Raw genomic sequence first — 12897 nt, 5'->3', positions numbered from 1 at the left:
AAACTGCTGAGAGCCAGATCAGCAGCATTCAGGTCTGGTGAGCAAGTAAGATACAAGAGGTTTAGGTATGATCTCCAGAAAGCTATCTCACAGGGTGGCAATTCTGGACTAAGCTTGAATCACTGAAGGGTGCTCAACAGCCGTGACAGGGATTGAATGCTATTACCTCTTACAAAGTGAAATCAAGTGGCATAGGTGACAACAGGAATTCGCTTCCAGGTGAGGCCAATGCCTCCTGTGCTCACTTTGACCATCAAGGCATGGAGGAACCTTCATGAACTCCCAGAGCCCCCCAACGATCCTGTGATTTCAGACTCCTTTAGGAGGGTGAATCCATGATGGGGTACTTGGCCGATTACTGAAGATATGGATTAAACAAATGGCTGGAGAGTTCTCCGATATCTTTAACCTCTCTCTTCATCAGACCAAGGTACCCACCTGCTTTCAAGCAGACTTCATTATACTGGTGCCTCGGAAGAATATGGTAACCTGCCTCAATGACTATCATCCAGTAACACTTACATCCTCTGGGGATGAACCAAATCAACTCCTGCTTGGAAAGCAACTTAAATTTGCTCCAATTTGCCTACCACAACAGATGCCATTTCATTGCCTATCACTCAGCCCTGAACATCTGGACAGCAAGGATGCTCTTTATTTAGTACAGCTCAATAGTTAATACTACCATCCCCTCAAATCTAATCAATAAGCTCCAAGTCCTCAGTCCAGATCAGCAACAACATCTCTTCCACAATTTTCGTCAGCACAGGTGCACCATTAGGCTGTGTGCTTAACACCCCACTCTGCTTGTCTTATACTCATGACTGTGAGGCTAAGCACAGCTCCAATGCCATATTTAAGTTTACAGATGACACCACCGTCATTGGCTAAGTCAAAGGTGGATATGAATCAGCATATAGGAGGGAGGTTGAAAATCAGCCTGAGTGGTGTCATAACAACGACCTCTTACTCAATATCAGCAAGACCAAGGAGATGATTATTGACTTCAGGAGGAGGGAACCAGAGGTCCATGAGCCAGTCCTCATTGGAGGATGATACACGGAGAGGATTAGCAACTTTGAATGTCTAGTTATTATTATTTCAGAGGGCCTGTATTGGACCCAGCATATGTGCAATTACAAAGAAAGCACAACAGTACCTCGACTTCCTTAGGAGTTTGAGAAGAGTTGGCATGACATCTAAAGCTTTGACAAACTTCTATAGATGTGTATATTGACTGGCGAGTGGAAAGCCCTACAAAAAAGTAGTGGATACAGTCTAGTCCATCACGTAAAGCCCTCCCCACATTTGAGCACGTTTACACGGTGTGTTAGCGCATGAAAGTATTCATGAAAGTACCTCCACCACCTATGTTAAGCTCTCTTCTCACTGGAAGGAGGTACCTCAGGGCTTACACCACTAGGTTCCGGAACTATTACTACCTCTCCACCATCAGGCTCTTGAACCAGTGGGGATATCTTCACTGAAATTTCCCACAGCCTACTAACTCAATTTCAAGGACCCTTCATCTCGTGTTCTCGATATTTCTTGCTTATTATTTCTTTTCTTTTTCGTTTGTATTTGAACGGTTTGTTGTCATTCGCACACTGGTTGTCCATCCTGTTTCAGTTTTTTCATTGATGCTCTTATGGTCTCCTGGATTAGCAGAGTATGCTTGCAAGAAAATGCATCTGAGAGTTGTACGTGATGACATGTATAGATGGGAGGGGTATGCATGGCTACGGGCCGGGTGCCAGTCGATGGGACGAGACAGTTTAAACGGTTCAACACAGACTAGATGGGCCAAAGGGCCTGTTTCTGAGCTGTAGCTTTCTGTGATTCCATGACTCCACTTTGAGAATAAACTTAGTTTGAACTTTGGTCCATACAGAAATCTGACAGCAGAGGGGAAGAAGCTTATCCTCAAACGTCAAGTGTGTGTCTTCAGGCTCCTGTACCCTCTCCCCGATGACAGTAATGAGAAGAGGGTGATAGAAGTCCTTCATGGTGGATGCCGCCTTTTTGAGGCATCGCCTTTTGGTGATGTCCTCAATGGTGGGGAGGTTTGTACCCATGACGGAGCTGGCTGGCTCTGCAGTCCTCCACGGACACTCCCTGACCTGCTGGATTCCTCCAGCATCTTGTGCCATTGCTCTGGATTTCCAGCATCTGCAGAATCTCTTTGTGTTAGCCTGTGGTGATGGGGTGGAGGCTTTCTATAGTAGAACGTACAGCGGGAGGTGCTGCAGAGCCTTTGGAGTGAGAACTGACGCGATAATTAGGGTTTACTAGTCAATGTATTTTCTCTCTGCCTCCTCATTCTGCGCTCACACAGGGTCACCTTCTGCAGATGCCAGCGAAGTTGTATCCTGGGCATCATGCCAGGGGGTGGCTTCACTATCCCTGCCTGGGGAGAGGGTGGCAAAGGGGTGGGGGGTGGGCGGAAGGGAGAGAAAAAAGTAAATGGATGGCAGGAAAGAGGGGAGAGACAGAGAGAGAGTGGGTGAAATAGTGGAGAGAGAGAGGACAGACATCAGTGGGAAAGAGAGGGAGTGACGGAAATAGAAGAGAGAGGCCAGGAATCTCTGGGGAGAAGAGGGGAAGGAGGAGAATGGAAAAGAGGGGTGGGAAACCGTGGAAGGTAAAGGGAGAAACTGCAGGGAGGGAAAGGGAGAGAGAGAGGGGGGTAGGAGAGAAAGAGTTAGGGAGGGAGTGTGAGGAGAGGTGATGATAGAGGGAGTGTGAGGAGGGATAGAGGGACAGAGAGAGATTGAAGAGGGAGACAGAGAGAGAGAAACGAAGGAGGAAAGAGGGAATGAGACCGAGAGATTGGAGAGAGACAGACAGACCAACAGAGAGAGAGAGAGAAGGATGCAGGTGGAAAGAAATAGAGAGGGGGGAGAGATAGAAAAAGGGAGAGACAGGCAGAGAAAAGGTGGAAAGAAAGAGAGGGGGTGATAGAGAGATTGGAGACAGAGACACAAGACGGTCAGAGCAGGATTCAGGTGGAAAGTGAGAGAGGGGAGATTGGAGAGAGATTAGCGGGAGAGATTAGAGAGAGAGAAAGGGATGCAGGTGGGAAAAAGAGACAGAGAGAGGGGGAGGGAAAGAGAGACAGAGGGAGATCAGAGAGAGGTTAGAGAGAGAGGGAGAAAATGATGCAGGTGGAAAGAGAGAGAGAGATACCCATGGCAACAGGGAGAACCATGGAAACAAACCAAAGACAGATATGGAGAAATGAGGGAGATAGCGAGGAGGTGGTAAATGAAGTGATAGATGTGAAGAAGGGATGGGTGGGGGAGGAGGTGAATCAAACGCAGATCATGTGAGGGGTAAGGAGAAGGGAGGGGGTGGCAGGGCTGATAGGAAGAGAGAAGGGGGGTAAATACAAAAGGAACAAGAGGGAGGAGCAAAGAAAAAGATCTTATTCTTGCTTCGTCACCCTTCCTTTCCAGTCCTGATGAAAGGTCTCAACCCAAAATGTTGACTGTTTACTCCCATCCACAGACGTTGCCTGGCCTGTTGATTTCCTGCAGCTTTTTGTGTGTGTTACTCTGGAGGGGAGAGAAGCAATGGGAGAGACTACAGGAAGAAGTGAGTGGGAGAGAGAGACGGAGGAACTAAAGGATGCATTTTAATTCCCCAGGGAGTAACTTGTGTGCTTACCGTGCCTAGTCCTTGTCCTCAGGTTGAGGGAACACAGGATTTTGGGTTCAGTTGCCCCAGAGGGGCCAGGAACTTGCAGAGAAGTGTCAGGGACCCACATACCCCACCCTTACAGGGACCCCCTTATCCTGATCACCTGTTGATCTCTCCCCCTCTCAGAATCAGAATCAGGTTGAATATCACTGGCATGTCATGAAATCTGTTTTTTTTTCTTTCGGCAGCAGTACATTGCAATGCATAATAATAAAAACTGTGAATAACACTAAATATATATTTATATATTTAAATTAAATAAGTAGTGCAATAATAGAAATAAAAAGTGGTGAAGTAGTGTTCATGGGTTCAATGTCCATTCAGAAATCTGATGGCAGAGGGGAAGAAGCTATTCCTAAATCGTTAATTGTGTGCCTTCGGGCTTCTGTACGTCCCTCCTGAGGGCATGTCCTGGGTTTTGGGGGTCCCAAATGAATAATGCCATTTTTTTGAGGCATCGCTCCTTGACGATGTCCTGGAGGCTGGGGTTGCTGGTACCCATGATGGAGCTGGCTGAGTTCACAACTTTCTGCAACTTCTTTCAATCCTGTGCGGTAGCCCCCTAACTCCCATTCCAGCTGGTGATGCAGCCAGTTAGAACGCTCTGCACAGTACATCTAGAAATCTGTGAGTGTCTTTGGTGACATACCAAATGTCCTCAAACTCCTGATGAAATATAGCCGCTGTTGTGCCTTCTTTGTAGCTGTGTTGATATGCTGGGCCCAGGATAGATCTTCAGAGATGTTATCACCCAGGAGCTTGAAATTGCTCACAATTTCTACTTCTGACCCCTTGATGAGGACTGGTATGTGTTCCCTCATCTTACCCTTTCTGAAGTCCGCAATCAGTTCTTTGGTTTTACTGATGTTGAGTGCAAGGTTGTTGCTCCAACACCACTCAACCAGCTGATGTACGCCCGCTCGTCACCCACTGAAATTCTGCCAACAATGGCTGTATCATCATCAAATTCATAGATGGCATTTTAGCTATAGCTAGCCATACAGCCAAGGGTGTAGAGAGAGTAGAGCAGTCCTTGAGGTGTGCCAGTGTTGATCGTTAGTGATGTGAAGATGTTATTTCCGATCCACACCAACTGTGGTCTCGCCCACCCTAGAGTGAACTGTAAGCTCAGAAGGGGAGATTACTAGCTGCAGTTTACCATTGCTGCAGGACTTGTATATTCCGGAAAAAGAAGAGAGCAGGAAAAAATATTGTGGACCCAATACTCTCTCCAATTTTTTTTATAGCTGCACATTGCTCTGAGTAGGAAATTTTTACAAGACCTGAAAACTGTGTGGCACTTCAAATATTTTTCTTTGTAATATGCATGCATAAATATTTAGAATGGAAGTTGAAAAATCACATACTTTTGATTTTATTTATTAATTGAAGAGTATATTGAAATAGAGTACAACAGAGAAAATCTCCCACATCTCGTAAACCAAGTCCAGCTGCGTGGCAACAAAGGCTATGTGCCTGGGCACATTTCAGTCACCGCGCAGCCGTGCATCCACAGGACAGAGGGAACAGTGGCAGACGCTACTCACCCTGCAAACTGCCTTTTCCAAAAGCTCCCTTTGGGAAAGCACTGTAGGATATAAAAACAAAAACTTAACGCCATCTTAAAAGTTTCTTCCCCCCCCCCCAGGCAGTTAATCCAATCAACCATTCTAGTCAGCCCAACCCCACTCCCCTCTATCTATTACCTCAGTCACTGCACTGCAAACACTTTAAACTTCTTTTTATAATGCTATTTACATTGTAAATGCACGCTGGTATTTGTGTACTTAAGCTAAGGCTTCTGTTGTTTGGGGTTGACCATGGATGTTGCGTCCTAGCTGTTTAGATACGCGAGCCAGAGCAGTACAATATGGAGAGCAAGCTGTTGCTCTTGTAGCAAGCTCACTTTCTCCACGCAGCTGATGAATTCAAAGGACAACAGAGACCGATACAATTTGGCACCAACGGCATCACAGGAGTTGCCAATCAACACTGAACTCAACGTAGAACTGCCTGTGGGACTCTAGCTCCAGACTTGGCCTTCGGGCTTTACTCCCGGAGCCTTCCCATGAGCGTGTGCAGCCGCAAGGCAGTTGTGGTTTGAGATCAGAGTTTTCCTTCTTCCAGATTGAGCTACCAACCGCGGCTGATGAGCCCCATCTACCCGGAGTGACAGGTTTTAAGGTGCCAGTAACCTGGTTTTGCCCCTTCTCCTCTCAGTAGCTAAGCCACACGTGAAGGCCAGGAGCTGGGCTTGGTTGTCAGAGGCTATTTGAGACGCATGCCGTTGGGAGCGTTTAATGTTTCTGCTGCTTCCCCCGGCTATAACAACCTTAAGGAACCAACTTATGTATTTATGAATATTTAATCCTATATCCATACTTTAAACAGAGTAACACACACAAAATGCCAGAGGAACTCAGCAGGTTGGGCAAACACTGTGAACAGGAATAAAGAGTCAACATTTAGGGCCGAGACCCTTCATTGGGACTGGAAAGAAAGGAGGAAGAGGCCAGAATAAGAAGGTTGGAGGGAGGGGAAAGAGTCCAAGCTGGTGAGTGATAGGTGAGACCAGATGAGGGGAAAGGTAGGTGGGTAGGGGGAGGGTTGTTCTTGTTCAGTCATTAATTTGAGTCCTAACACAAAATACTCTGCAGATGCTGGGGTCAAAGCAACACGTACAACACGCCGGAGGAACTCAGTAGGTCAGGCAGCATCCATGGAAACGAACAGTCAACGTTTCAGGCGGAGACCCTTCATCAGGACTGGTGGGAGGGGGCAGGGGCCCTATCCTCTGCAACTTCCACCACCTTCAACAGGACCCCACCACTAAGCACATCTTTCCCTCTCTACCCCTCTCCGCTTTCCACAGGGATCATTCCGTCCATGACTCCCTGGTCCACACATCCCTCCCCACAGATCTCCCACCTATCACTTATCCCTGCAAACGTACATGCTACACCTGTCCCTACACCTCCTCTCTTACCACCATTCAGGGCCCCAAACAGTCCTTCCAGGTGAGGCAACACTTCACTTGTGAGTCTGTGGGGGTCATCTATTGCATCCGGTGCTCCCGGTGCGGCCTCCTCTACTTCGGCGAGACCCGATGCAGATTGGGGGACCGCTTCGTCGAGCACCTCCGCTCCTTCCGCCACAACAGACAGGACCTCCCGGTTGCCACCCACTTCCAATCTGCTTCACATTCCCATTCGGATATGCCCATACACAGCCTCCTCACTTCTCTCATGGTTCCGCATCCTTCTACTACCCATAGTGCTTTCCCCATACATTCCTTCTTCACCTTTCTTGCCTATCCCCTCCCTGCTTCCCCTCCCCCACCCCTTGACCTTTCCTGTTGCTGGTTTTTCACCTGGCACCTACCAGCCTTCTCCTTCCCACCCTCCTTCCTCCTTCTTTATAGGGCCCCTGCCCCTCCCTCTTCAGTCCTGACGAAGGGTCTGGGCCCGAAACGCTTTCTGTTCATTTCCACGGATGCTGCCCAGCCTGCTGAGTTCCTCCAGCTTGTCGTACATGTTGTTAAGTCGAGTCCGACTCTTTGTGACCTCATGGACCATGGGGTCCACAGGGTTCTCCTGGCAAGATACAGAAGTGGGTCGCCAGGCATTTCTTATGCACGGATACTGCTGATGCCCAGGCTGGGACCCAGCGGGGTTTGAACTCAGGACCATCTGCCTCAAAGCCCAGTGCTGATGCCACTACACCAGTAGGAGGGAGGGTGAAGTAAAAAGCTGGGCAGTGACAGGTGGAGAAGGTAAAGGACTGAAGAAGAAGGAGAGGAGAGCTGACCACGGGAGAAAGTGAAGGAGGAGGGGTGATGGGCAGGTGAGGAGAAGAGAAGGAGTAAGAGTGGAACCAGAGTGGGGAATGGAAAAAGGAAGAAGGGAGGGAAGGGAAATGACTGGAAGTTAGAGACATTGATGTTCATGCCATCAGGTTAGAGGTGACTGAGACAGAATATGAGATGTTGCTCCCCCAACCTGAGAGTGGTCTCATTGTGGCAGTAGAGGAGGCCATGGACGGACATGTCAGAATTTTGTGAGTGAATTTTATTCACATCTTGTAGTCATGCATTTGGCAATTTGGCACACTGGACATGATCGGTTGGGACACTGAGGACTGGAGACCGCAGACAGACAATCTGCCGGAGGAGTGCAGTGGGCTGAGCAGCTCCTGTGGGGTGGGAGTGGGTGTGGGTGAAGGAGACGCCAACGTCTCAGGTCGTTGAAACGCCAGCGATTTCTTCCCTGCCGCAGGTGTTGCTGTACCCGAGTTCCTCCAGCACTCACTGTAGGACTGACTCCTCTCCTGCAGGGTGCAGCAATTACCTCACGGTTGCACAAGGGGCCGACCTAACGATGAGCTTTATGTCTCGGATGTACATCGAAACGTGCAGTGAAGTGCATTGTTTGTGTCAAATAAAATCAGCGAGGATTGCGCTGGCAAGTGTCGGCATGCTTCTGGCACCAATGCTTATTTACTTACGTATTGAGGAACAATACGGAACAGCCCCTTCCAGCCCTGTGAGCCACGTTGCCCAGCAACCCCACCATTTAACCCTAGCCTACCAACTGGTACGTCTTTGGACTGTGGGAGGAAACCCAAGAAGTCAGTGGGGCGGATGTACCACTTTATTGAGTCAGAGGAGCAAAACTAGGCCATTCGGCCCATCAAGTTTGCTCTGCCATTCCTTCAAGGCTGATATATTATCCCTCTCAACTCCATTCTCCTGCCTTCTCCTTGTAACCATTGACCCCCTCACTAGTCAAGAATCTATCAATATCCACTTTAAATATTCCCAATTTACCAATCTCTGTTTAAAATTCCTCCTCATCTCTGTTCTAAACGGACATCCTTCTATTCAGAGGCTGTTTCCTCCAGTCCTGGACTCCCACACAATAGGAAACATCCTCTCCACACCCACTCTATCTAACCCTTTCAATATCTGACAGATTTCATTGAGATCCCCTAGCATTCTTCTAAACCGTACCAAGTACAGGCCCAGAGCCATAAAACGCCCCACATAGTTAACTCTTTCCATCCCAGAATCATTTTTGTGAACCTCCTCTGGTCTCTCTCCAATGCCAGCACATCCCTTCTTACATAAGAGGCTCAGACTGTTCCCAATACTCCAAGTGTGGTCTGACCAATGCCTCAACATTACCTCCTTGCTGTTATGTTCAGAGGGATATGGGCCTACTCGGGAAAGTGGGACTGGCTTAGCTGGGCACCTTGGTTGTCAGAATCAAAATCAGGTTTAATATCACCGGCATATGTCGTGAGATTTGTCTTTGCGGCAGCAGTACACTGCAATGCATAATAATAGAGAAACATGTGAATTACAGTAGGTAGAGATATTTCTTTACTGAACCCATGAACACTATCTCACTACCTGTACTTTTTGCACTACTTATGTAATGTAACAGTTTATATATATACAAACATTTGCATATATATATAAAACATTGAATAAGTGGTGCACAAAAGTAGTAAGATAGTGTTCATGGGTTCAACATCTGTTCAGAAATCTGATGGTAGAGGGAAAGAAGCTGTTCCTGAATCATTGAGTGAGTGTCTTCAGGCTTCTGTACCTCCTTCCTAATGGTAGCAATGAGAAGAGGACATGTCCTGGGTGATGAGAGTCCTTAATGACGGACTCTTGAAGATGTTCTGGATACCTCGGGGGCTAGTGCCCATAATGGAGCTGACTAAGTTTACAACTTTCTGCAGAGCCTCCCCATACCAGACGGTGATGCAGCCAGTTTGAATACTGTAGAAATTTGTGAATGTCTTTGGTGACGTACCAAATCTCTTCAAACTCCTAATTAAATATAGCCACTGTTGTACTTTCTTTGTAACCTCATTGATATTTTGGGCCCAGGATAGATCCTCAGGGACACCCAGGAACTTGAAGCTGCTCACCCTTTCCACATCGATAAGGACTGGTGTGTGTTCCCTTGTCTTACCCTTAAGTGAAACCCATGAACAAGCTGAACTGTAGAACTTCCTTCCCAGCTGCACTCCCTCCCCCCATGATTTGCAATTGCTCTATGATATTGTGAGAAATTTGCCCGGACATGCAGAGGAAGTTCACAAGAATGATCTCGGGAATGAAAAGGTTAATGTATGAGGAGCACTTGATAGCTTTGGGCCTGTACTCGTTGGAATTCAAAGTTCAAAGTAAATTTATTATCAGAGTACATATATGTTACCGTATACAACCCTGAGATTCATTTTCCAGTGGGCATACTCAATAAATCCATAATTATATAATAGCCATAACAGATTCAACAAAAGACTGTACCAACTTGGGTGTTCAACCAGGGTGCAAAAGACAACAAATTAAGCAAATACAAAAAGAAAGAAATAAGCCGTAAATATCAAGAACAGTAAGCAATAAATATCAACAACAATTGTACATAGTCCACAGAACCTCTGTGGTTCACCAGCACCATCAGTACCATTAGAAGAATGATGGGGGGAATCTTATTGAAACCTATCAAATATTGGGAGGCCTGGATAGAGTGGGTGTGGAGAAGATGTTTCCTTTTGCAGGGGTGAAGTCTAAGAACAGAGGGCACGGCCTCAGAATACAAGTACACCTTTTAGAAAAGAGAGGAGGAGGAAGTTCTTTAGTGGTGAATCTGAGAAACTCATTGCCATAGACGGCTGTGGAGGCCAAGTCATTGGGTGTATTTAAAGTAGAGGTGGATGGGTTCTTGATTAGTCAGGGCATCAAAGATAATGGGGAGAAGGCAGGAGAACGGTGCTGAGAGGGATAATAAATCAGCCATGATGGAATGGCAGAGTAAACACTCTGGGTTGGATGGCCTAGTTCTGCTCCAATGTCATTTGGTTTAAAAGGGTTGTTCTAGAACTGAAAGAACTAGAACTAGAACTGCTTGTGTTATTCGTGCTGTGTTCTGTAATCCTCTGCTTTCCAGGTACAGTACCAGGACCCCGGTCTTACCTCCCTCGGCGAACCCGAGGGACTGGGGCAGCAATCTGACCAAGTATCCGCCCAGGTACTAATTGCCAATTTCTTTCTCCCCCATCTTTACGCAGGGCCGACGTTGAAACATCGAAAACCATCAGGTCAGTCAGACGTTTCTCTGAGATTCTGTGGGTTTCGCGACTGTCGCGGTGTGGAGTTAATTTTGAGGTGGGGGGGAGAGTTTGTAACTTTGAGCGGCTGGATGGGTGACCTGGGGTCCCGAGGGTCACTTGTGAATGACGGCTGGCATTTTGGAATGTTGTGATCTCATTTTCTGAAGATGTTGGTGGCGTCTTGAAGATTTTTACCCCTGTATTGCGATGAGCAGAAGGGCTTCATTGAATAGGAAGGTGACACGATACCTTAGCACATTCTGATGCATAACCCACACGCCCCACACACCCCACTCTCACTCAGGGCAGTTACACCCACTGAGTGCCCCACCAACTCTGTCCCTCTATCCGTCTCAAACTTGTCAGAGTAAAATTTCTCTCTCATTGGCACTAAACCCTATTTCCCCACCACCACCCACTCTTGTCCCACCCCCACTGTCGCCCACCCATTCTCGCACCCCCCTCTTGCCCACCTACTCATTCCTCCTCTCTCACCCTCTCGTTCTCATTGCCCCCTCTCTCCACCCACTCTCATTTGCCCTTTCTCACCCAACTACTCTTGGCTCCCCACTCTCATCCTCCCACTCTTGTCCCCAGCCTCTGCCCCCTCTCTACCTTCACTGCCCTCCATGCTCTTGTCCCCCTCTTTCACCCCTCTCTTGCTCTAGTCCCCTCCACTCTCATCACCCCCACTCTTGCCACCTTCCTTCTCAACCAATCTCTCCCACTGCTTCCTCTCATTTCCCCGCCTTCTTTCTCACCCCTTTTCTCTCAACCCCCCTCTTTCTAGTCCCCTTCCCTCACCCCTCCTTGCCCCCCCATCTTCTCTCACACACCACTCTCTTGCCCCCAACTCTTCATCCATCATGCATCCTTTGGGACCATGCACTCTTGACCGTCTGCCACCGCGGTGGTTAGCCATGTCAGCTGCTCCCACGTGAGCGGTGAGCTAACCTTTCTCCAGGAAAGGGCTGCTGAAGCCACAAACGGCAGGTCCATCTTCCCGCCCTCACACGGACTCTGTGCAATTCACCTGCGAATTGCAAGGGAAAGGCACCCACTATGGCAAAGGGAATTGCCCGCACTCCTCACCCTCTGAAGCACAAGCCTCCGAGCATTTGTCCTGGAGACCAGTCGGCCTGCAATACTTCAGTTTTGTGCCTTGGTGTTTGGTGTCCTCTGTGGAAAGTGCTCTCTCAGTTGGAGGGGGCCCACCATCTTCCCCCCCCGCAACTCTGTCACTCTCCTGGGCCAGGACGAGTAACTACCTTGCGATTTTGTAGTCGGTGCACGATGGAGGGAGGGAGGACGTGCTTAGGCGGGGTGGGAGCACAATTGCAGGCTGATTCACTGAAGGATACATTGCTATTCTCGAGTCACTGGGGGAGGGGGGCGCACGCACAGAGGGGAGCGTTGCGTGGCGTTCCTGAGCCCAGCAACAGGAAGCGTTTGCGCAGTGGATGTGGAGTGCACCGGCTCACGGCGCCCAGGTAAGTGCAGCCTGATGAAACCCTCTCCTGACTTGTGCTCGTGGATGGCAGTGAGGGCTGGCACACAGCGTACCCAGCCTCCGAACTGCTCCTGCAGCCTTGGTAGTTACATTGGTCAAGGTGATCTCAGCCCCCAGTTGTTGATGGCGGTAGATTCAGATTTTGACTAATTTATCACGTGTACATTGAAACATACAGTGAGATGCGTCGCGCGTGTTCACAACTCAAGGATGCGCTGGCGGCAGCCCATAAGTGTTGCCACACTTTTGGCACAAACATAGCATACCCACAATGCTCGGCAGGACAATACCGAACACAGCAAGACGGAACGTGTCAAATGACGAAGCAACAACAGGGAAACAAGCCCTCATTTCCCCCCACCCACGCACCTACACAGTCCTACAACCCCAGGACTCCAGTAGACTCATGGATTCACAGATTTGGGGCACTGGCCTTCAGGCCTCGGGCTTCAATCTAGAGATCAACTTGGCCTTTGAGCCTCGATCCAACCTCAGATCAGCCTTCAGGCCTTGATTTTCGGTATCAACCTCAGGACCTGCAGATGATGGGACGAATGAGGACC

At 48.5% G+C, this 12897-nt stretch overlaps 1 protein-coding gene across 1 annotated transcript in view; it reads left to right on the top strand.

Annotated features, from left to right (window-relative positions):
• LOC132380677 (IQ motif and SEC7 domain-containing protein 3) overlaps positions 1-12897 on the top strand; it is a 279565-nt gene that overhangs the window by 121886 nt on the left and 144782 nt on the right. The window contains exon 2 of the mRNA XM_059949664.1: positions 10783-10812. Coding sequence (XP_059805647.1) covers positions 10783-10812 — 30 coding nt within the window. The remainder of the gene's footprint in view (positions 1-10782; positions 10813-12897) is intronic.

The sequence above is a fragment of the Hypanus sabinus genome, chromosome 24 (assembly GCF_030144855.1).
Source record: "Hypanus sabinus isolate sHypSab1 chromosome 24, sHypSab1.hap1, whole genome shotgun sequence".
Taxonomy (NCBI): domain Eukaryota; kingdom Metazoa; phylum Chordata; class Chondrichthyes; order Myliobatiformes; family Dasyatidae; genus Hypanus; species Hypanus sabinus.
Note: the sequence above shows the minus strand (reverse complement) of the source record. Positions and strands in the feature narration are given on the sequence as shown.